General features: G+C 37.8%; 2 protein-coding genes and 1 long non-coding RNA gene across 7 annotated transcripts in view; 2 read left to right on the forward strand and 1 right to left on the reverse strand.

Moving 5' to 3' along the window:
• LOC106671898 (adenylate cyclase type 6) overlaps positions 1-23,237 on the reverse strand; it is an 80,067-nt gene that overhangs the window by 18,470 nt on the left and 38,360 nt on the right. For all 5 annotated transcript variants that reach the window (XM_014402866.2, XM_024227466.1, XM_024227470.1 and 2 more), the window contains 2 exons: positions 20,322-20,502; positions 17,059-17,309 (listed from right to left, as the gene is read on the reverse strand). In XM_014402866.2, the coding sequence (XP_014258352.1) occupies positions 17,059-17,309; positions 20,322-20,502 (432 nt within the window). The remainder of the gene's footprint in view (positions 1-17,058; positions 17,310-20,321; positions 20,503-23,237) is intronic.
• LOC106671907 lies at positions 95-7,229 on the forward strand. Its single transcript, XM_014402880.2, has 3 exons — positions 95-6,647; positions 6,716-6,886; positions 6,957-7,229. Exons 1-3 carry the CDS (start codon positions 6,576-6,578, stop codon positions 7,209-7,211), a joined length of 498 nt encoding a protein of 165 aa, XP_014258366.1. The 5' UTR covers positions 95-6,575; the 3' UTR covers positions 7,212-7,229.
• On the forward strand, positions 14,305-20,411 carry LOC112127133. The gene is made up of 3 exons (XR_002910410.1): positions 14,305-14,386; positions 14,452-14,525; positions 20,330-20,411. It is a non-coding gene; the product is annotated as an uncharacterized LOC112127133 (long non-coding RNA).

Consider the following 23,237-nt stretch of genomic DNA (forward strand, 5'->3'; position numbering starts at 1 on the left):
TTGCGAAGACATTTATGCTCCTGATACTGGAAAAATATAGTCAAAATTGTTGTAAAGTCTGGCATATTTATATGTTTCTGATATTGGAAATGATTGTCTAGAAATACTGACTATTTCGAAAAGTGTCGGGAGCTCAGATAATCTAGATATACCAGACCAAATATAAATGTCTTAAAAGCTCATATTGTCTACCTTATAATAAATATCTTACCAATAGTAAATATATGAGATATCTGAAGCTCAGATTACTAGGATATCATCATAACAAATAGGAATTCAGATTGTCTGGTGGTATCAGGAGCTCACATTGCCTACCTATCTGACCAATTGTAAAATTATCAGGAGCTCAGTTTTCCCCCTAATTACCAACCTTCTTTTTGATCAAATTTCCTTTAACTTCTGAATCTCCTGTCTTGACAAGTTTAGACTCTTACCCCGTGCTTTATTAACTCGTTTAATATGGTGATTTTCTAACCATCTTAGCTCCTTAGTTTACAATTGGTTAGATATTGCGTTGGAATCTGGTTCCTCCTGCAGCTCCTGCTATTCGTTGTAGATATGATTAACTTTTGTATCGTTACTTCCCAATAATCTTATGTAATAGTTGAGTTCCTTTAAGCCCCTCATCATCTCCTGATTCTTCTAATTGTTCTTATTAGTCAGAAAATTATTAATTATATCATGTAACTTTAATTTGTCCTCTGATTTCAATAACAAATACGTACAAGGGTGAATTGTAACACGTCCGTCAACCCGGACCCGCCAGGGAAATAAAGCCTTGTTTAATCCCCCCGACCACGTCTCCTAAGTCTCCTAGTCGAAAGAGGCATAACAAGGAAAGTTTACCTCCTCCGCCTCCTTGAATTGGAAAAGTTTCACCCCGGAGTCCCCTTTGTCCTAGCGGTGCGCATTATGCGATCAGGAGACAACAATCGCTCGTTGACGATTCCTCGTGACAACTTGACAACTCGGCCGGAGGCGGATTTTGTGAAAAGGCCCCCACGTATGAACCTTACATTTGATCAGATGTGTCGACCATTTTGTAATTTTACAAGGAACCAAAAATGATTTGATCACTTATAACCCCGTCAAACAAACCAGTGGTAAAAGTATCAGGAGCTCGGATAGATATCTTTACGAAGGAGCTCAAATTTTTCTTGAAGAATTGGATCAATTGTAACAGTAAGAGCTCAACAGAATATCATCGCGACAAATAGGAGCTCGGATTGTCTCCAAGTATCTGATCAGTGGTAAAAGTATCAGGAGCTAAAATTGTCTAGAAATATTTGCTCCAATGTGAAAGTATCAGGAGCTAATATTGTCTGGAATTAGTTCTAATTGTACAAAACTCAGGAGCTCAGATTTATAGGAAGACTAATACAAATAGGAGTTCATACTAGTAAGAAATATCTGACCAATTTTAAAAGTATCAGGATTACATGTCGCTAGGAACACAGCTAAACAAATACGAGCTCTGATTGTTAAGGAATATTTGACTATTTGTAAAAGTATCAAGCGTTAAGATTGATAGGAGATCATCATGACAAGTAGGAGCTTGGAATGTCTCTAAGTATTAGGCAACACACCATCTCAGCAAATAGGAGCTCAGATTGAATGGAAATATCTAGACAACTGTAAAATTTCACAAGCTCATATTGCTAAACAATCATCTCTACAAACGGATTGCTAGAAAGTAATTAAAAAAAACCATTGTTGTTGATTGTTGATAACAGATTATATAATAATAAAAGTATCAGGAACTCTGAGTGGTAAGACATCATGACAATGGGAGCTCTGATTTGCTTGAAACTATCAGGAGCTGAGATTGTCAGAGGTTCATACCACAAATAAAATCTCATAATGTATCGACATATCTGACCAACTGTAAAACTCATCAGGAGCTCGGATATTCGGAAAAAGACATCAGGAGTTCCTATTGAAACTGCTAACACTAAATAGAAGTATACAGGAGCTCACTTTTTTCCCAAAAGTACAAATACATGAGCTTGACTTCTTTCTTGAGGTTCGATTGTTACGAAATATCCGACCAATTGTAATAGTATTAGGAGCACTATTCTATTTCAAATAGTGGGAAAGGTACTAACAGTTATCGGTTATTTTGTCCTAGGGGGGTGGTTAATAGGGTATCAAGAATTAGGGGCGGAGATCAGGGTCAAAAGGTCAAGGGCATCATTTCAGCTTCAACGTGTCTTTACGAAGTCCCCGCGACTTGAACCGCTTGCTTGGACTTGATGAATCGACAACGCCCTGTTATAAGACGATTTTCCGCTTAAGGCCCGGGCAGAACTTTTCCATTAAAGGTGTTTATGCTCGATTCCGATCGCGGTCGGACGAAACTTCGTCCAACCCGCACGAACCTCGTTAAAAGGTGCCAGTTGGGTGGATAGGATCTGACATAAAACCGGCCGGTAAAACAACAATTTCTGCGGTGTGTTATCAGAGTGGTTGAATACGGTTCACCCCCTTACAACAGGACCGTTTATAATTTCCTCGCGCTTTAACAAAGTTATTCTAATTAATTTGTAACGTCGAAAACGGGAAACTGACTCCTTGTTCGGAAGTTGAACGTTCCGAAGTCGTCCGTGGGCGTGGTGGTTGGACGAACTTGTTCAATTTGTGTTTAATTTCTTAACCCGGACAGAGGGAAGATTGAAAAAACATCCCCGTAGAAATGCTGAATGGATATACAACGGCCGTCCGTTTTAAATCGATACATTTTCTAAAAGGCAGCCAGATTTCGATGCGTACTATGCAGAATTTAAAAAAATACATCGGATTTCCTCAATAACAGGAGAGCAGGATAATTAGGAAATGATCGATAAGAAATATACATTTTAGGAGGTTACAGGAAAAGTGGTCGTAAGAAGTACAAGCTATGGAAGGTTTCAGGAGGAAATGGTTGATAAAATCTACTAGTTATAGAAGGTAAGGTGAAATGTTGGATTAGAAATATAATTTATGAAAAGTTAGAGGAGGACAAGATTGATAAAAGTATAGGTACCTGTGGAAGGTCACAGGAGGAAATAGTTGGTAAAAAGTAGAGGTTATAAAAGTTTAAAGGAGGAAATAGTCGATAAGAAATGTAGGTTATGGAAGGTTGCAGGAGGAAAAGATTGATAAAAGTATAGGTTATGGAAAGTTACAGGAGGAAATGGTAAGTAAAAAGTACAGGTTACATAAGGTTACAGGAGGAAATGGTCGATAAGAAATGTAGATTATGGAAGGTTGCATGAGGAAAAGATTGATAAGAAGTGTAGGTTATAAAAGATATGATATTACTTACCTACCAGAGCAATATTTTTCAAAGCAATTTGGGCTTATATTGGTTTAGCTATCTTCCTATCAAACTGAGCTCCTGTTACTTTAACAGTTAGATATTTCGAAACAGTATGATCTTTTGATACAGTAATCTCCTGCCAATCTATGCTCGTGATACATTTACTATTTCTGAGCTGTACTTTTACTGCTGGCCTTATATTTCAAGTCAATCTAGTTTCCTGATATTTTTTTCTATTGATCTTAAATATCCTCTTCTGAGCTCCTGATATTTTTACAAATGGTGTTACATTTTAAGACAATCTGAGCTCCTGATACTTTTACAATTGGTCTTATATTTGAAAACAATCTGTGGTCCAGATATTTTTATAATTGGTCTTACATTTTAAGACAATCTCAGGTCCTGATATTTTTACTATTGGTCTTATTTTTCGAGACAATTTGAGCTCTTGACAGGTTTACGATTGACCCGATTTTTCCTAACAGTCAAAGATCATATTTATTGTGTTGGTTTGTTGGTTTCCTATCAATCTGAGCTCATGATACTTTTGCAATTAGTCAGGTATTTCTCCTGATCGTAGTAATAATGTCCTACCAATCTATCCTCATGATACATTTCCTGTACGCTAGATATTTAGTTATAATCTGAGCTCCTATACCTTGACAATTCGTTATTTTTTCCTAACATTTTGAGCTCTTATTTGTTGCGATGCTTCTTCATCAATTTGTGCTCCTCGTACTTTAACAGTTAACCAATTATTTCAAAACAGTATACTCTCCTGATTGTGGTAATAATCTCCTGCCAATCTATGTTCATGATACATCTACTATAGACAAGATATGTAGTTAGTAATAATCTGAGCTCCTGATACTTTTACTATTGGTTTTATATTTCAAGACAATCTGAGCTCCTGATAGTTTTACAATTGATAGTTTATTTCAAGACAATCGGAGCTCCTGATACTTTTAATATTGGTCTTATATTTCAAGACAATCTGAACTCTTTTTATTTTTACTATTGGTTTTCTCTTTCGCGACAATTTTAGCTCTTGATCGTTTACGATTGGCCCAAATTTTGCTAACAGTCAAAGCTCATATTTGTTATGTTGGTTTCCTACCATCCTGAGCTCCTGATACTTTTACAATTGGTCAGATATTTCCAGAAACTCTAACCTCCTTTTGTGACATTTTTTTTAACAAACTGCTTTCCTGTTAGTTTCTCATTTGGCATGGTATTGAATAGGAATTTGTGCTCCTCATACTTGCTTTAGAAGTTGTTAACAGTGGATTTGTAAGCTCCTGACACTTTCACAAACTGTCGGCTGTGTTCAGTAATCTAAGCTCCTTTGTATGAACTAATTTTAATCAATTTGAGCTCTTGATACTTTTAGAAATGTCCTGAGTTACAGGTAGAAATGAATGATAAGAAGTAAAGTTTTTATTTTTTATAATTTCTTCCTATTATTGAAACCAAATACACGCTAAAAAAAATCGAATTCGCTTTTAACTGAAACTAATCCATGTCTAAAACCCAGTATGCACAGGGGTGTGGCCCATCTGCGAATTAAAACCGGCCGCACAATGATTGAAAGGCGCGGGGGCAAATTAAATAAAACTGAAGGGTAAATTAAAACAAAATTAATTTCACCCCGATGGCGAGAGAAAAAGAGGATAAAAATAAAACCCACTTTTTTTTTTAAACGGTCCTCTTCCAACCTTTTCATCTTTTCGGACGGAAACACTTCTGGGTTAAAAAAAAAGGTTTGACGCGGATAATCCCATTTAACAGCCCTTTAGGACGATTAGCATACAGATCGGCTCCACTTCGACGGACAAAGGCACCCCATTTGTAATTGAAAGTTAACCATTTGACTTTATTTTCTTCAATGAATTGACAATATAAAATTTTTTACATATTAACTACTGCTGAATGCATCAGGAGCTCGGTAAATACATCATAGAGATGGGGTGAAAGTATCAGGAGTTTACATTCACAAACATAGTTTTAAAAAATTATGATATCCAGACGCTTACTATTCAGCATCTTTCGGTACAATATCAGGAGCTCAGATACCCTAAACATACGAACTAAACGAACAAGCAAAACAAGAATCAGGAGCATAAAATCAGACTGTCTTCAACCTCTACAAAAGGAGCTAACATTGTTAAGAAATATCTGACCGATTGTAAAAGCATAAAGAACTTAGTTTGCAAGGATGCCACCAAAATAAATATGAGTTCGGAATTTAAGAACAAATACTGGTGTTATTTAAAGATATTGAGGTTACAATCAGGAGTTCAGTTACAGAAAAATCATTACACTCAGTATAAATGTTAGGAGTTCAAATAGTTTAAACACACAAACCTGGCATGGAAAATAGTATCGGGAGCATCCCAATCCGTTAATTAACAACCTTCACCGAGAGTGTCAGGATCTCTGATTCCAGAAACTGACAACCCCCACTCATAGCGACAGGAGCTCGGATTCCAACAATCTTACAACCTCCACCGGGAGTATCAGGGGCTCTGATAGCCTAAACACGCAAACCGGACATTGAAAAAGTATCAGCAGCATACAATCTGATAGGTAACAACTTTTAGTGAAAATAACAAGAGTTCAGATTTCAGAAACTAGCTGCCTATACAGAATATCAGGAGCTCGGTTTTGAAAACATTAACAACCTCTACTGAGAGTATCAAGAACTCAAATTACAAAAGCTAACAACTTCCACTCAGGAGTATCAGGAGCTCAAATTCCAGAAAGTAACAAATCAGCTTAGAATATTTGGAGTTCTGATTACAGAAATTAACAGCTTCCACTCAGAATATCAGGAGCTCAGATTCCAGAAATTACCAACTCCACTCAGGATATCTGGCGTTTACCAATACCGGAAACTAACAAACCTCGCTTAGACATCACTCAGAGTGTCAGCAGCAAAAACTAACAACCTCAATACCGAGTATCAGGAGCTTAGATCTCAAAAATTTATCAACCTCCACTTACATCATCAAGTGCTGACCATCCATTAGTTATTGAGGACTTCCACAGCCAGTGCCGACAAGTTATATTTCAATATTTTATAGCCTGGGAGAGGTCTCAAGAATATAAAGACACTTTTGACAAATGAAATATTTTCACAGGATTAAAACCGTTTCAATCGCGATTTGACGCTGCGCGGAGAAAATCGCATTTTGCCGACGATCTGTCATTTGTCTACCTTTGCTCTTGCGTTTTTTTTTAATTTTGTCTGTTCTATCTATTATAATTAGAATTATAAATGTCTAGTTTTTGGGTCATGTTTATGGGTCTGTTGTTAATGGTGGCCGTGAGAGCGGAAAATTGGGAGAAGGTAAGATTTTTGGGCGGATTTCGCCACTCATTTTTTAACAGACCTTTGCAGTTTATTTTTTTCATCAGAACTGTGACATGAACTGCACGGTAGACGAAATTGTTGATTCGTATATCGACACCTTGACGAGCTGGTGGTTGGAGGCGTCTATCGGTCTGGATACGTCCGGGCTCGATAAGAGTGTCAATCAGATTAAAAAGAAATTAGAGGAAATCGGCAATGCTGTAGACGAAAAAGAGGTGAGTTACAATAAAATAAAAGTTTTATCCGATTTCATAACCCGATATTTCCACTTGACAACTTTTCAAGAGCTGGTTCATCCAGAGGCAAATCAGGTCGGATTGGGAGGAGTACATTAAAGACAAGAGGTACATCTTCATGAGGGTCAACAGCGCCCTCACATGGCACATGACCCTCATGGACATACTCGAGAAGAGGGCTAACATGGAGCTGGAAACGGGCAACGTTCAGGAAAAACTCTGGCCGGAGCTGAAAGTATTTTTCAGCAGGAAGATACCATTGATAAAACGGACTGATAACCTTACCTGTAAAACAATTGAATAAATGATTTTGCTTTATTTTTGTTTGGTACAGAATTCATCACAGATTGCGAGCAAGATGTAAAACGAATAAGCTCTCTAGTTCTTACGAAGTATCTGACCAACTGAAAGTATCAGGAGCACAGATTGTTAGACAGACAGCTAGACAAATATGAGCTCAGATTGTTAAGAAATAACTTACCAACTATAAAAATATAAGGAGCACAGATTGTTAGAGCATCTCGACAGGAGATCAGATTTTTAATCATCAGGACAAGAAGAGTGCGAGTAAGACAGACATCTGGCCGATTGTATAAGTATCAGGAGCTCACAATCAGGTTGTCAGGATGATGTTCAGACTTATCCCGTGCTTTATTCAACTCCAGTGCAGAAGCATCTGGAACTTAAATCTTTCCCTTTTTTTATCGATGTCACCGATTGTCTAGAAATATCTGACTAAATGTAAAAGTTTCAGCTCAGATTGTTTGGAAATATGACCAAATGTAAACGTATCAGGAGCTCAGACTGCCTGGAAATATCTGACCAAATTTAAACCTATCAGGAGCTAATTTTGTTTGGAAGTAGACCAATTGTAAAAGATCAGGAGCTCAGATTGTTTGGAAATATCTGACCAAAGGTAAACGAATCAGAAGCTAATATTGACTAGAAGTAGTTGAGCAATTGCAAAACTATCAGGAGTCAGATCGTCTGAAAATATCTGACCAAATTTGAACGTATCAGAAGCTAATATTGCTCAATCAGAGTGTTAAGATGAACGCAAAATAGGAACACAAAACGCTAAAAACTTTCTGACCAATTTTAAAGGTATCAGGAGCAGACATTGCTAGGAACAAACTTAACCCAAATCGAAGCTAGGATTTTCTGAAAATATCGGTCTAATTCTAAAGTTATAAAAAAGTATCACAAACTAAAACTGCTAAGAAATCTGATCTTGATTATTAAATTAAGCTTAAATTTACAATGAATTATTGACATCCTTACCGGTATCGGGTGCTTAGGTTGGAGGAAATCATTACAACAAATAGGAACTAAGGTTTTGAAATATTTGACTTTCGCTCAGATTATTTAAAAAATCGGACTAATCATAAAAATATCAGGAATATTGCGAAATATCTGACCAATTAAAAGCATCAGGAGCACAGACTGTTAGAAAATCAGCTAAACAAACAGGAGCTCATATTGTTAAGAAATATCTGACCAATTTAAAAGTATCAGGAGCTTACCTTCCTAGGAAGAAAGCAAAACAACTAGGACCCCGGATTGTTAAGAAATATCTGACCAATTGTAAAAGTTAAAGCAGCTCAGATTGCTAGTAGGATATCTAAACAAACAGGAGCCCAGATTGTTAAGAATATATGGCAAATTTAAAATGTTTCTGGAGCTCAGATTGACCATCACAAATAAGAGAATGAAAATCCTTACTATTATCAGGAACCTAGATAATAACCACACTATTAACTGTTTACAGGAATGCCAGGATTTTAAATTTACATCGAAATATGGACAATCCGTAGCCATTACAGAAGCAGAAGGACATCCATACCAATATCAGGAGCTCGTATAACGTCGAAATATCTGACCAATTGTCAAAGTATCAGGAGCACAGATCGCTAGGCAATATTAAGAATAACAGGGACCTACATTACCCGACTATTTGCTCTTTGAACGAGTATCAGGAGATTAAATTGACCATCTTTTCTACTATGAGGAGGTGATATACTAGCCAAACTATAAACCATTTATACAGGTACCAAGAGCTCAGATAGACTCGAATATCGGAAAATTATATTTATAACTAATTATCTGACCATCTATACCCTATCAGGAGCACCTGGAACACAACCATTAACCATTTACACGAGTTTCAGGAGTTTTAGGCTATTAATCACACTTGCGAGTATCAGGAGGCTTACAACTATGAGCTTTGGACAACCCAGAGTGTGAAAATACCTCGACGATTTTTCGTTTTTCTCTTTTTTCTTCTTTAATGAAAAACCATTTTATTCGTACTTAATCATCTGATCTTTGAGCAAGAAATATTGGAAATGTGAGGGGCCCTTTTATTCCATTATTGAAAAGTTTTTCCATAGCGAAACTTCACCATCACAGAGTTTCAAATCCAAATTTGCCATGAGGGGTGGTCGTAGGTTAGCATTATGCAGTTATATAAAAAAAATAAATAAAATGTCGAGATTTGGGTCGACAATTAATTTTCTTCATCCTCCTTCACCTTCTTCGTTGTAGAGTAGAAATCGGACAGGATGAAAAGCTCTCCTGGGACATTTAATATCTCAAGGGTTGTTGAATTTCAACCCCTTCATCCCTGCCCGGCCCGGTCCTCGAATTACACAGATCCCCCCCCCGGCGAATTTATTAAACGAGACTGCGCGGATCCTCGGACGTCGCTACGGATAACCTGTCGCCTAGGGTTTGTCACCCTGTCACCTCTGAGATTCTCCCTTCCCTAAGACGTATTTTTTTAAGTGAAAAACACCCCCGACCATTCCCCTCATAAAGCGGTATTTATCCATCCAACGGTTCACTGTAAATATAAACGACCTCCCTTGAATGTTTTATGAATGTTAATTTTGCCCCCTCACAGTCATTTCACGCCCACTCAACTAATTTCAACATAATTACAATCATAAAATTCACATTCGCAAAATCCTGATATTGAAAATCCATGCTGAAATACAGGGTTGAGATAATTGTGTAAAACATCGTCAATATATAATAATAGTAATTTTTTATTGAATTTGTTGTAAATTTAAGTTCCTGATACTCTTGCAAATGGCTCGTATTCTGGTTGCAGCTCCTGATATTTGTTAGATTTTTAGCAGTATTTACATTATTTGGTGAACTAATTCAAAACCATCTGAGTTTCTAGTGGTTGTGATGATTTTCTACAATATTCGCTCCTGATATTGGAAGGATTTTCAATAATTTGATCCAAATTTAAGCTCTTGATTTTCAAGAAGGAAAATTCAAAGTATTGTCGCTATCTAAGCTACTGATAGTGGTCATATATTCTTAACAAGCTGAGCTCCCATTTCCTTCCGTCTTCCTAGACTCCTGATATTTTCAAAATTGGTCAGATATTTTTTCACACACTGAGGCCCTATTGGTTTTGCTGTCTTCATAGGAATCTGAGCTCCTGATATTTTTAAAATTGGTCAGATATATCTTAACACTCTGAGCTCGTATTTGGTTTGCCGCCTTAATAAAATATTTTTACTAGCAATACTTTTAAAATTGCTTAGATATTTCTTAACAATCTGAGGGCCTATATGTAATGTTTTGCTTCCAACCTAGCAATCTGTCCTCCTGATACTTTTAAAATTGCTCAGATATATCTTAACACTCTGAGCTCGTATTTGGTTTGCCACCTTCCTAAGAATCTGAGCTCCTGATACTTTTAAAATTGGTCAGATATTTTTTAACAATCTGAGCTTCTATTAATTTTGCTGCCTTCCTAGGAATCTGAGCTCCTGATACTTTTAAAATTGGTCAGATATTTCTTAACAATCTGAGGGCCTATATATAATGTTTTGCTGCCAACCTAGCAATGTGACCTCCTGATACTTTTACAATTGGAGAGATATTTCATAATAATCTTAGCTCCTATAAAGTTTTGCTGTCTTCCTAAGAATCTGAGCTCCTGATACTTTAAAAATTGGTCAGATATTCGTAACACTCTGAGCTCCTATTTGTTTTGCTGTCTTCCTAGGAATCTGAACTCCTGATACTTTTAAAACTGCTCAGATAAATCTTATCACACTGAGCCCCATTTGTTTTGCTGTCTTCATAGGAATCTGAGCTTCTGGTACTTTTAAAATTGTTCAGATATTCTTAACAGTCTGAGCTCTTATTTCTTTTGCTGCCTTTCTAGGAATCTGAGCTCCTGATACTTTTAAAATTGGTCATATATTCTTAACAACCTGAACTCCTATAATCTTTGGCTGCCCTCCTGGCCATGTGACTTCATGATACTTTTATAATTGGACAGATATTTTTTAACAATCTTAGCTCCTATAATGTTTTGCTGTTTTCCTGTACATTTTTACAATTGATCAGATTTTCTATGCATTCTGAGCTCCTAGAACTAATATAAATGGACTCCTATTTGAAGTTGTTCTCCTAGCAATCCGAGTTCGTATTTATTTTGTTGATTTCACATCAACCTGAGCTGATATTGCTGTAGGATTTTAATAATTTGTTGTTTTTCTAGACGTAGAAGTTTTAAATTTTTGGCGATGGATTTTTAGACAGGGTTTTTCTTCCAAGAATTTCAGACTAATGACTCTCGAGATGGACCGCATGTTAATGGAGGGTAAGAAGGTTTTTTTTTTAAAGGAGTAGCTCTCTATTAATCTCGGTAATAACATGTTAATGAAGCGTACCGTCGTGGGCGAGAAGGTCGGAGGGAAAAAAGGGGCGAAATTCTCCTTCAGTCTGGCGGATTTATGGGATGCTTTGCCAGGTTTTACCTCGAATCCTAATGTAATAGAACCGTTACTAATCGTAAAGTATCAAGAGCTTTTAGCATTTACTCCTGATTTTATTCGTATTTGTAAATGGAGCTTAGATTTTTCCGACGAATAATATAAAACTTTAACTAATATTTTATTATCAGCTTAAAAGGATCGCTCCTGATTGTTAAACATTCGCCAATCATAAATCCAAGCCGATGAAAGTGTCAGGAGCCTAGATTTTGTTCGACTTGTATACGAATACCTCTAGGTTCAACGCTCCGGACCAAAATTGCTGTTATATCCTGATTCACCAAGTGTGCTCCTGATAGCCATATTTGGTTAAGTATTACTGGTTGGGTGCAATGAGTTCTCCTGGTATAGTGATTGTATGTCATGTTGGTCCTCACTTCCATTTTCTCAACAGTTTTTTCTCGTTATACTGGCGTAAATTAAACTTTCTGGCATACAGGAGCTCGGATCAGAAGGAAAAAGTGACAGGAGCATCGGCCCCATGCGACAAACCAACCGTTGACTGTTTTTTTATTGTTTATATAGCAATATAAAAACTGCTGTTGGCTTTTGGGATAACTAACATATATATTACGAGAAGTATCAGGAGCAAGGATTTTTTTTTAAATAATACAAACCAAAGGTATTACATGATTTATTGCTTTACAATGAAGGGCTTGGCTGGGAATGTTCGTCCCTTGTCAGGTTTAATTAATCAACGATTAATTTTGACCCTTTCAGGTGTTCGTGTCGTTCGGATTGGGGGTCGGGGTTGGGTTTGGGGATTGTTGTCCCATTCGATGCCCAAGGCCCAATTGTGTCTGGAAACCGGGCCTTTCTCGTTTCAGTTTAATTATCGCTCAGTTGTAACTAATTCAGATGAAGTTGCGGGGGTGCTGCGGGGGTGGCGTACCTGTTCGAATCGAAGGGGGCGGCGGCCTTTTCCGGCGATAACGACCGAGGGACTTTAAACGGGAAAACGGGCGGAAAATTGGACGTGACAGCCCGTCAGACGTGGTTTTTCAAACGGGAAACATACCGGTCGAGGGTGTATATTTCGACTGGTGACAGAAGCCGCGACACTTCGAAGCTAGGCGGACCCTGGATCGGCAAAATTAAAAAAAAAACAACAACTCCACATTCAATTTGACTTTATCTCTTTTTTCCAGTGTTTGCATATCCCCGGACCTTGTTGACGTTATACGTTTTGAGAAAACAAACCGCACCGGGGGCGGCAAATTCAAGGGCCGTAAAAACAAAACCCAAAAAGAGGCAAAACCACCCCCCAGACGGCCAAACTGACAAAAGTCAGATTATAACCGGACACCCGCCCCTTCAGAAATTGCCTTCCTTTGACTTTAAATCCAATGAATAAATACATATCCGACACGGTAGCTCCGAGTCGAAATTTGCATATATCTAACCCATCGCTGCCCTTTTTTTCTCCCCCCACCCTCTACTTAAAAGCCCTAAAAGGAAGATTGCCTTGTAATTTATTTAACGAATTCCCCGACCACCTTTTGACGCGTGACACGTTTAAATATATTATTCAGAAAGGAGAATGGAGAGGGAATGTTAAAGTCAGACAAGGATACAAGAGATCCTTCCTCAACTTTAACATCTGAACAACCCTCATCAATTCAGTTTGGGAAAGTTTCACGAGTAATGTTTTGGACGGATAACATTTGGATTTGTAAAATACTGCATTAGACTTTCATCTAATAAAGCACATGTCAGGAAAACGGGATGAAAAGATGACCTCATGATGTGAATGTGTCACAAGGTGAACTTCCAGTATCAGGATAACAGGAGATGGTTATCTTACACAAAACTGTCCCAAGATAATCAGAAGACCACTATAAGCCCCTTAAAAGGGAAAAAGAAGTAAGGATCAGGAGCACACATTGGACAGAGCCAGTGCCAATAAGTGGTAATCAGGAGCACAGTTTGTATATAGTCAGCATCAGAATAGCATGATGTGGATATCAGGAGATAAAAGATTGGTTGTATCTTGAGCACACTTTGTTTAGAGTACATCTCAAGATAAAGTGGGCATAATCAAGGGCACATTTTCTAAATGGTCAGCACCAAGATAGCAGGAGGTGATTTTCAGAAGCTCACTTTACAAAAATGTATTTCAGGATAATCAGGAGCACACTTTGTGTGAAGCCAATGTATGAAATAAGATGATTATCAGGAGCACACTTTGTGTATGAGTCAGAATTATAGGAAGCGCGCTTTGTATGAAACAGCGTTAGGATGACAGAATTTGATTATCAGGGGCCCAATTTATGAAAATGTATGTCAGGATGATAAACGATGATTATCAGGAGCACACTTTCCGTAGATTAAGTGCCAAGATGTGAGTGGGCGGTTATCAAGAACACGTTTTGTAAATGGTCAGCACCAGGATAGCAGAAGGTAATTATCAGGAGCTCACTTTACAGAAATGTATTTTAGGATAATCAGGAGCACACTTTCCGTAGATTAAGTGCCAAGATGCGAATGGGCGGTTATCAAGAACACGTTTTTTAAATAGTCAGCACCAGGATAGCAGAAGGTAATTATCAAGAGCTCACTTTACAGAAATGTATTTTAGGATAATCAGGAGCACACTTTCGTTGATTAAGTGCCAAGATGCGAGTGGGCGGTTATCAAGAACACGTTTTGTAAATGGTCAGCACCAGGATAGCAGAAGGTAATTATCAGGAGCTCACTTTACAAAAATGTATTTTAGGATAATAAGGAGCACACTTTCCGTAGATTAAGTGCCAAGATGCGAGTGGGCGGTTATCAAGAACACGTTTTGTAAATGGTCAGCACCAGGATAGCAGAAGGTAATTATCAAGAGCTCACTTTACAAAAATGTATCAGGATAATCAAGGTCACACTTTGCATGAAGCAAATGTCAGTAATAAGGTTATTATCAGGATCACTTTGTGTAAGCTTGTATCAGGATAATCAGGAGAAAACTTTATGTAAGCATGTATTGGAGTAATCAGGAGGATACTTTGTGTATGGCCACTTGTAGCTACCACACGTTACCGCTAGATGCCACTACGACTTGTTCTCGCCCTCCACTCTGCAGCCAATCAGAGTAGAGCGCTTCCCTATATAGCCAGGGGCCCTGCCTCGCTGGAATCAGACTTGTCAGCCCGACGAGATCTCAACCATCACTAATGTAAACGGAGACTCGTCAACCCGACGAGATCTCACTAATCACTAATAATCGACTACACTAGACTCGTCAACCCGACGAGTCGTCACTAAAGGAACACCGTCAACGACAGCAAGTACCCCCAGCATTAGCCTAGATCTCGCCTTCTAAACAGCCGACTTGGCCGTAAACGCCAACTGCTGCCCCTCGGCTAATTGCTGTATTCCAATACCTTTGGCCACTGTGGAGTCAACCGACTCACGGCCCTCGGACCTCAGCCAACGGTTTACTCATGGTCACAGACCACCACCAACGGCGCCACGCACACGGTTTCGGCCTCGGCCTCGTCATCATCACGGTTTCTCTCGAAACAACACTGGCCCTCATCACATTAAACTCCCAGTCACTAAACTTGGTGTAAGCATGTATCTGGACAATTAGGAGAACACTTTGTTTTCAGCCAGTAAAAGGAAACAGGGAAGTGATTGTACTGAGTAATCGGTACAGAAGAGGATTGTCAAGAGCACACTTTGTTCAAAACCTGTATCATGATAATAGGAGCACACTACAGAACCAGTAACAATAAATTATAATCAGCAGCACAATTTTATAAATGGACAGGATCAAGATAGCAAGAGGTGAATATCAGGAGGATAAAAAAATGAGAGATTATCAGGAGCACATACAGCAAATGTCAACATAAGAGTGGGCGTTATCAAGAGCACACTTTGTATACATCCGGTATTAGTATAACAGGAAGTAGTTAGCAGGAGAACATTTTGTACATAGCCAGCATTAGAATAGCTGGGGGTTATTGTCAGGAGCACATCAGCGTTTCACAATAATTCATAAGGGGTTCATAATTATTCATACAGTCAGTATCAGAAGAATTGTGTGTAGATATTACACAACTAGGAGCTTTTGTTATTCACAGATATGTTGAACAAAGTCTCGGCTCCTGATAATAATTGACTAGGGGTTTACAGCAACCTGTTGCATTGGCAAATAATTGGTTATCAGGCGCAAATCTTATGATTTATTTTATATTTTATATTTTACGGTTGGTTGTGCTTTTCAATAGCATGCATGGATTTGTTCCATCGTAAAGTCTAAGCTCGTGATTGTTTTATGGGCGGTTTGGGATTCTCAGGAGCTTCCATTAGCGGCCCGGCTTTTAATAATTTCCATCCAGCGTCTTTTTGAAGAGGGGGGGATAAAAGTCTGGCTCGCTCGTTCTCGCTCTGCCCAAAACGGAGCAACAGTTGTTCAACGGGGGATGAAATCACCCCTCGTTATTAATAACCTTTTTGGTGGGGGTTGGGCTTTTCCGCCTCCCCGTACGAAAATAAACCCCCGGCCGGGGTTGTTCAAGTTTAATTCATTATTCAAATCCCAATTTAATAAGTACATCTTTTTCCCTTAATTCTTTCTCTCCCTCCTTTCAAGGTGAACCTGGGGGTGAGGGTTGAAGTGCTAAGGGTTGATTAATTGCCTCTTAATAAAAAGGCATTAAGGCCCGGTAAAAAGTAGAAGAGGGAAACTTGCAGAAGAGGGGGTTTATTGTCGTCAAATCAAAGAAACAAGTAGGGTGGGCGACATTTTCACTTTCATTTTTTACCTTTTCTTCTCTTTTTTTTTTTTTTTTTTTTAGATTTTTTATATCCGTATTCGAGGTAATAAGATTTATTTTGAATCAAATAAAACGATAAAAGTTTTTTTTTTAATGGTGTCTCTTGGGTTCAGTTCTTGCAAGTTTTGGCGTATTTTCCAAGACAAATTATGATGATTTTCAACAGAGCTATGCTGTAAAATCTCGTCATTGATGATTAAACTCATAAAAAATTTAATGAGAAAGGTATCTGTCATCACCTTGTAATTCATGTAGCATCCCGTGAATGATTTTCACGAGCAGTATTCTTCCCGTTGTTTTCGTCCGATTTCGATAATGAGACTGTGTTTGTGAGACCGATCAATTATTGATATGGTTGATTTCTATTGATTAAACTTAAGGTTTCGGGTTTTTTCTTTGGTTTAAAGCGTCTTCGATATTTTATACGGGTTATTTGAGAAAATCACTTTATGAATTTTAATGCGGGGGTGAGATCCCCTAAATCCCCGGCCTCGGGGGTCGTGTCACGAACCCATTAATAAGGGTGGCACTCAGAATATCTCAGAATATCATCATTAAAAAAAAAAAGTCTAAAATGATTTACCTGCGGTACGTACATCCTGGAAGTGACCTGAGTGAAAATGTGGAGCATTGCGAGGAGGACTGCACCGACCACGGCCTGCTGTATCGTCACGGCGAGTAGGGCATAGCCGAGGTAGGTGAAGATGAGAGGAGGCTGAGACCTCCTCATGACGCCCTGGATGAGCAGCGCAGAGCCGAGGATGCCCAACGACGCCCAGGACAGGTCGATTTCGTTCACCTTGCTTCCGCACCTTTCAAGCCACCAGATCAGACCTGCAGACAAAAATCGGATTGACGATAATCCCTTTGATGATAATCCAACCTTTAGAAAAAACCCAAGCCGTCGTGAAATTAGTCCACCGGGGTCGAACTTTAATTGAAATGTCAGTCGGTCTGGATAACGCTAGATCTGCGGGATAAGCCCCTTGCGGATGTCAAGAGCAGAGACGATTTCAGTATTGATCCAGGGGTCCGCTTTGTCTCGCTGCGTTTCGTCATCAGAACACTAAGGTCATATGCATTCGTTCTAAATGTCTTAACGAACATTAGGCGATTTTTTTCTTTTTTGAGCGATTGTTTGAAGATGTAATCACATTAGTTTGAATTAATGGGTCCACACTGTCTCACTAAATTTTGCCATTATTTATCTTAAGTCATATGCGTTGGCTCTAAATGTCTTTGATGAATATGAGGTGATTCTTGGTTCAGGTTTTGTTTTGTTGGTCGACTGTTTCAAGATGTAATAAGATTGGGTTTGAATTAACTGGTCCGCCTGGTCTCGTTAAGTTTCGCTATTATTCATCCTAAGGTCATATGCTCCTGAGTTCCTGGAACGACAGACCATCGTGGTTTTCTTCTGTTTGTCTTCTGTTCTAATATGGAAACATTATTTGTCTTTTTGTGGGTCCGCACTTTCTCGCTCTATACAGCGTGTTCAAACGAGTCCGATGACAAAATACGCACAACTCGCGATTCATGAGTTTCTGCAAATGTTCCAAGGCCAAATTGAATCGGTTGATCCTTGAGGCCCTCCCGTAGTTTCATGACCCTTTGCCCTGTTCTTCAGCGAGACTTGGCGGACCCCATTTTACTATTCTTCTTTTATCCCAGGCCTTACTGGTTTGCTTTAAGTGGACGTGACAAATGGTCCGCACGTTCTCGCTGCTTTAGCATCGTTTAGGGATGGTTAGGGATGGTTAGGGGAGGCTTTAGCATCCCCTTTATCTCTTCTATTGGTGTTTTAGGTAAGATCCAATAGTGGTTTAATAGAAATATAAGCAAAAATGTTAAGTCAGATTATCTAGTAACTGTTTTAAGGCACAATTGAGTACGATAGTTTTGGGTCCGCATGTTCTCGCTTGTTATCAAGGATCGAGCTGCTTATGCCAATATCGGGTGTTTGTTTCCGCTAATCTTTGTTGCACGGCGAAACTAGGCGGACCACATGTCGATTTTCAAGCAATTGAGTCGACTCCTCGCCCGGGACTGTATTTTTAGTGGTAATCTATTTACGCTGGAGTCTGTTTACAACCGGTGGGGCCCCCAAATGACCACCGTCGGGGCGTGTTTACACAGACGGAAATAGGTCAAACTATTTACTGTGTATGGGTTTGTTTAATCCGTTCGATAAGGTGGAAGGAAGAAAAAAAAAGGAAAAAACAAAACGATTTCCTCCAAGGAGGGAAGAGCGAGACCCCCCGCACCAAAGACGAGGAAATTGCGAGCGCCCGCCGCGCGCGTATAAACGGATTTGTTGGGAATAAAAAATAAAAATATAAATATAAACCCTCCCCACGGGGATGAGGGGAAATGGGAAAATCCCGGGGTGCTTTCATCCGGCACAAGCCAGGGAAAATTCTTGCCTTTATTAACCTGGCAATAAATTTCACTTCTACTCCCCCCCCAAACACTTTATTACATTATAAAAATGCCAATTTTAGAAATTTCAGTGAAAAGAGTCGAAGAAAAAAAACCCACAAGGATCACTGGGACGTTTTTGTTGAAGTATCAGGAACACAGATTACTAACAGTATTTTTTAATTTTCTGTCATTCTAAAGAAAAATATTTTGTCTTTTTACCCTAAACAATAAAACAGTTCAGGCAATAAAACAACTATTTCAAACAAAAATTGGCCAATAAACAAGAACGAAAGTATCAGGAGCTCCCATTTCACCAATTTTCTAACTTTTCTGTAAGAAGCATCATAAATATTATTATGCATTATGGTATAAAATATTATAATGAGGTTTAATCAATATAAATTATTGCACTTTCACAAAAATATCCCTTTGTTGGACAGAATTGGGCATGAAATCTGACTAAAAATATCAAGCAGGCCAGATTTTTCATGTTTTTTTTTATTTCCGTCCATTTAAACATAAATATTTTATCTTATTACCATATAAAACAATAAAACAGATTAGAAACAATAAGAAAATTATGTATTATGAGCTGTAAAACAATTATTTTAAACGAAATTGGACAATAAATAGGAGTGAAAGTATCAGGAGCTCCCATTTTACATTTGCTTACGTGTCTGAAGGAAACATAAAAACATTTATCCATTGTTGTGTAAATTAACACACTGGCCTACATTTTAATAAATATTAATAACAATTATGTCAATATTACAAAAAAAAGGCCGTTTGTAGAACAAAATTGGTGAAGCAATTGAGGAAATGTATCAGGAGCCCGGATTTCTCACGTTTTCCGACGTTTCTTTTTTTCAATTAGATAATTTTTTTTTATTGCGCTATAGAACAATGTATCTGATTGTATTGAATCCAAACGATGTAACTATAACAAAAACTAAATTTGTTTAAACAAATTTGGCGAGGAAAGAAGACTGAAATTATCAGGAGCCTAGATTTCTCACATTTTCTTAGGTTTTTCTTTTTCAAAACGTAAACATTATTATATATTGGCCTATAAAACAATATAATTGACCGTAATGAATCTAAATGTTTTAAATATGACAAAACCAGGTAGATTGTTTAAATAAAATTTGAGAGGAAACAAGACTGAAATTATCAGGAGCCTAGATTTCTCACATTTTCTTAGGTTTTTCTTTTTCAAAACGTAAACATTATTATATATTGGCCTATAAAACAATATAATTGTCCATAGTGAATCTGAATGTTTTAAATACGACAAAAATAGGTAGACTGTTAAAATAAAATTGGCGAGAAATCAAGAATGGAAGTAACAGGACCCCTGATTTCTCCGGTTTTCTTAGGTTTATTTTCTTCAAAATATTATTATATATTATTATTATATATAATTACCCGAATAGAGAACGGTACAGCAGACCAGGCAAGCGGACGAAGAGGCGAGAGACACGCTCGGAGGCTGGAGTACCAGGATGGCGACCAGAGACCCGAGGCTGAGCACCAGGAGGAGGACGAGAAGAGATGTCGTCTGGGTCTTGTTGTACCTCAGGAAATACCTCTGGTAGAGCATCTCAGTCTGTGAATTAAAAAAAATAAAATAAAAGGATCAATGTTGACCGGTTTCTCATTTCAAAATAGAAAACGTTTTGGGAGTAAGATTTAAAAAAATCGTTTTAGGATGACAGCGGTGTAACTGACAATCGATCGATAAACACAGATAAAAATGATTATGCAAAATAAAAAGAAAAAAATGAAAAACACTCCTGATGCTGGCTTTGTAGATGTGTTTTGTTATTATGGCACATAAAATTGCTTTGAATTCTTTTATATATATAAATAATTAGCATGAGGGGGAACAACGTAAACACATATCACGATAGTCAAGAGGAGGAAAACAGATTAATTAAATGATAATTAAACTTCAAATTTACAAAACAGGATTTCGTCGGACAAAATTCCCGTTTTTCATGGCGGCCCTTCCTAAGCGAAACAAATCAAGCTCTCTGGGATTTAACCATTTTTGCCAATTTTAAAGTCCTTTTCAGAAAATATGCACCTATATCTTTTACTCGATCGTACAAATTTTGATTGAATTCTGTTGGCTTGTTTCCAAGATATTGTGAAAAGTAGGATTTTAAACGGGGGCCCCCTTTGAAAGAAATCTGCCAAATTTGACAAACCACGGGTCTGACTAATTTGAGGTCAATGTTTTAATTATTTTTTTAAATACTGGGATTCCATGCAAAAAAAGTCAATTATTGACCTAGTTTTCCTTGAAAACTTTTATATCGATTTTAAAGGTAATGTGTTGTGCAAGGGCTCCCACGTAGCTGGAGTCAGACTTAGTAACAAACCCTGCCGGAACTTATTTATTTTCTGGCAATTTTATTATACTTTTTACCCTTTAACTCTAAACAATAATGTACCTTTGATAATGATAATAATGATAATAATAATGTACCTTACAATAATGTATCTTTGACCCAATTTTAAAAATTTTGGTTAAATTCTGTTGGCTTGTGGTTAACATATTGTAAAAAGTACCATTTCAACGGAGCCCCCTTGGAAGGAAGTTGCCGAAATGGACAAACCTCGGTTCTGACTGATTTCAAGTCAAGTTTTAAGATTTTGCTATAGTCGGGTTTGGTTATGAAAAGTCATTTATTGACCTGAATTTTGTTAAATTATTTACATTGATTTTTAAAGGAATTAGGCTCCCAGGTCGCTGCTGTCAAACTTAAAATGAAGCCTCCCGGGGCTTATTTATTTTCGGCCAATTTTATTATAATATTCTAACCTTTAACTTTCGGAATATGATTAATTTTTTGATAAATTAATTAGTGGGATGTCGATTAAATTGAGTTTTCACTTTTCTAGGGTGGCCCTTCCAATGCCAAAAAATTCAAGCGCTTTATGACTTAACCCTTTTGGCCAATTTTAAAATCCTTCTCAGCATTTATTTATACATATATATTACCCAATTGTATTGATTTTTATTAAATTCTGCTGACGTGTTTCCGACGATTTTGAACGGGGTTTGGAAGAAAATTCAAATACCTCTAACTTACAATTAGTTTTAGGTCAATTTTTGGAAATTGTCTCCACTTGGATTATGCTTCCTATGGCCAATTAGCCGGTTTAAGTCGATTGTTTTCAATAGGTGTTGAAGTAGGTTTATTTCCAAAGGGCACTCCAACCGCTGACACCGAATTCCACTCGATCTCCAACCCCATCAACAGCATATTCTCAACCCTATTTTTCCCACACCCCACACCATCGGAAGTGAGTATATTTATTTATTTTTTATATTCACACTCGAAAAGTACACAAGCGGAGAGTCAATCTTGAAAAAGTTATCCCTCGGAAAGTTTCACCCGGAAAAAATTGGAGGGGTAAAGCCTTCCCCACCCCCTCCGACATGGATTATGCAGGGGCTTAAGTTATGAGTGCTTTGAAGCGTAACACCTCGCCGTGAAAGCTCTCAGGAGAAAGATTTGCTCGAAGTGTTTTTAAACTCGTTCAAGATTTAATGGAGAGAATTAAGAGGAAAAACTAGATTAAAAATGAGGAGTGTTGAAAAGCCAAATAACCAATAAAACTCGGAAAAGGATGGTTGAAAAAGTTTGAAAACAGTTCTTATTAACAATAATTGACCAATGGGATAATCAAAGCATGAAAATTTTTAAAAATTGAGCGGAAATTAGTCGGGCCCAAGGGTTGTCAATGGCAGTTTTCTTCCAAGGGGGCCCCGTTCAAAATTGTACTTTCTTAAAAATCTCGGAAACATGACAACAGAATTTAATCAAAATTTGTACAATAGAGTAAAATATATAGGTGTATGAATTTTGAAAACGATTTTAAAATTGGCCGAAAGGGTTAGGTCCCAGGGGGTTTGATTTGTTTAGCTTTGGAGGGGCCACCCTGAAAAAGTCAAGACTCAATTCAATATACACCCCACTTTCATATTATTTCATTGATTCATTGATTTCAATAATTTATCATAAAATTAACCAAATTCCGACAGTTAAAGTATTAAAAAATTATAAATAAGTCCAGGAAGGCTTTATTTTTAAGTTTGACACAAGCGAACTGGGAGCCGTTTCCATCGATTCACCCGCCTTATTTCCCGGAGAACGGAATAAAAAACACAGTCAAATAAGGAGAAACTCGACTCAATTATTAAACAAACGAGGGCCTCACCCACGTCACGCCCTTTGTCCCTTTCCAGCAGTACTTCCCTATTGTCGTTCCACTGTCGTCGAATTACGAATTCAAATGTCATTTTTTATCATAGACGTCTTGATCTATTTT

This window comes from Cimex lectularius, unplaced genomic scaffold, assembly GCF_000648675.2.
Source record: "Cimex lectularius strain Harlan isolate CLEC.00 unplaced genomic scaffold, Clec_2.1 scaffold14, whole genome shotgun sequence".
Lineage (NCBI taxonomy): Eukaryota > Metazoa > Arthropoda > Insecta > Hemiptera > Cimicidae > Cimex > Cimex lectularius.

Excerpts from the sequence above, each read along its gene's own strand:
- LOC106671907 (XM_014402880.2), top strand. The coding sequence starts at position 6,576 with ATGTCTAGTTTTTGGGTCATGTTTATGGGTCTGTTGTTAATGGTGGCC. Across the intron at positions 6,648-6,715 it reads GAGCGGAAAATTGGGAGAAG|AACTGTGACATGAACTGCAC; the intron begins GTAAGATTTTTG and ends TTTTTTCATCAG. Across the intron at positions 6,887-6,956 it reads ATGCTGTAGACGAAAAAGAG|AGCTGGTTCATCCAGAGGCA; the intron begins GTGAGTTACAAT and ends CAACTTTTCAAG.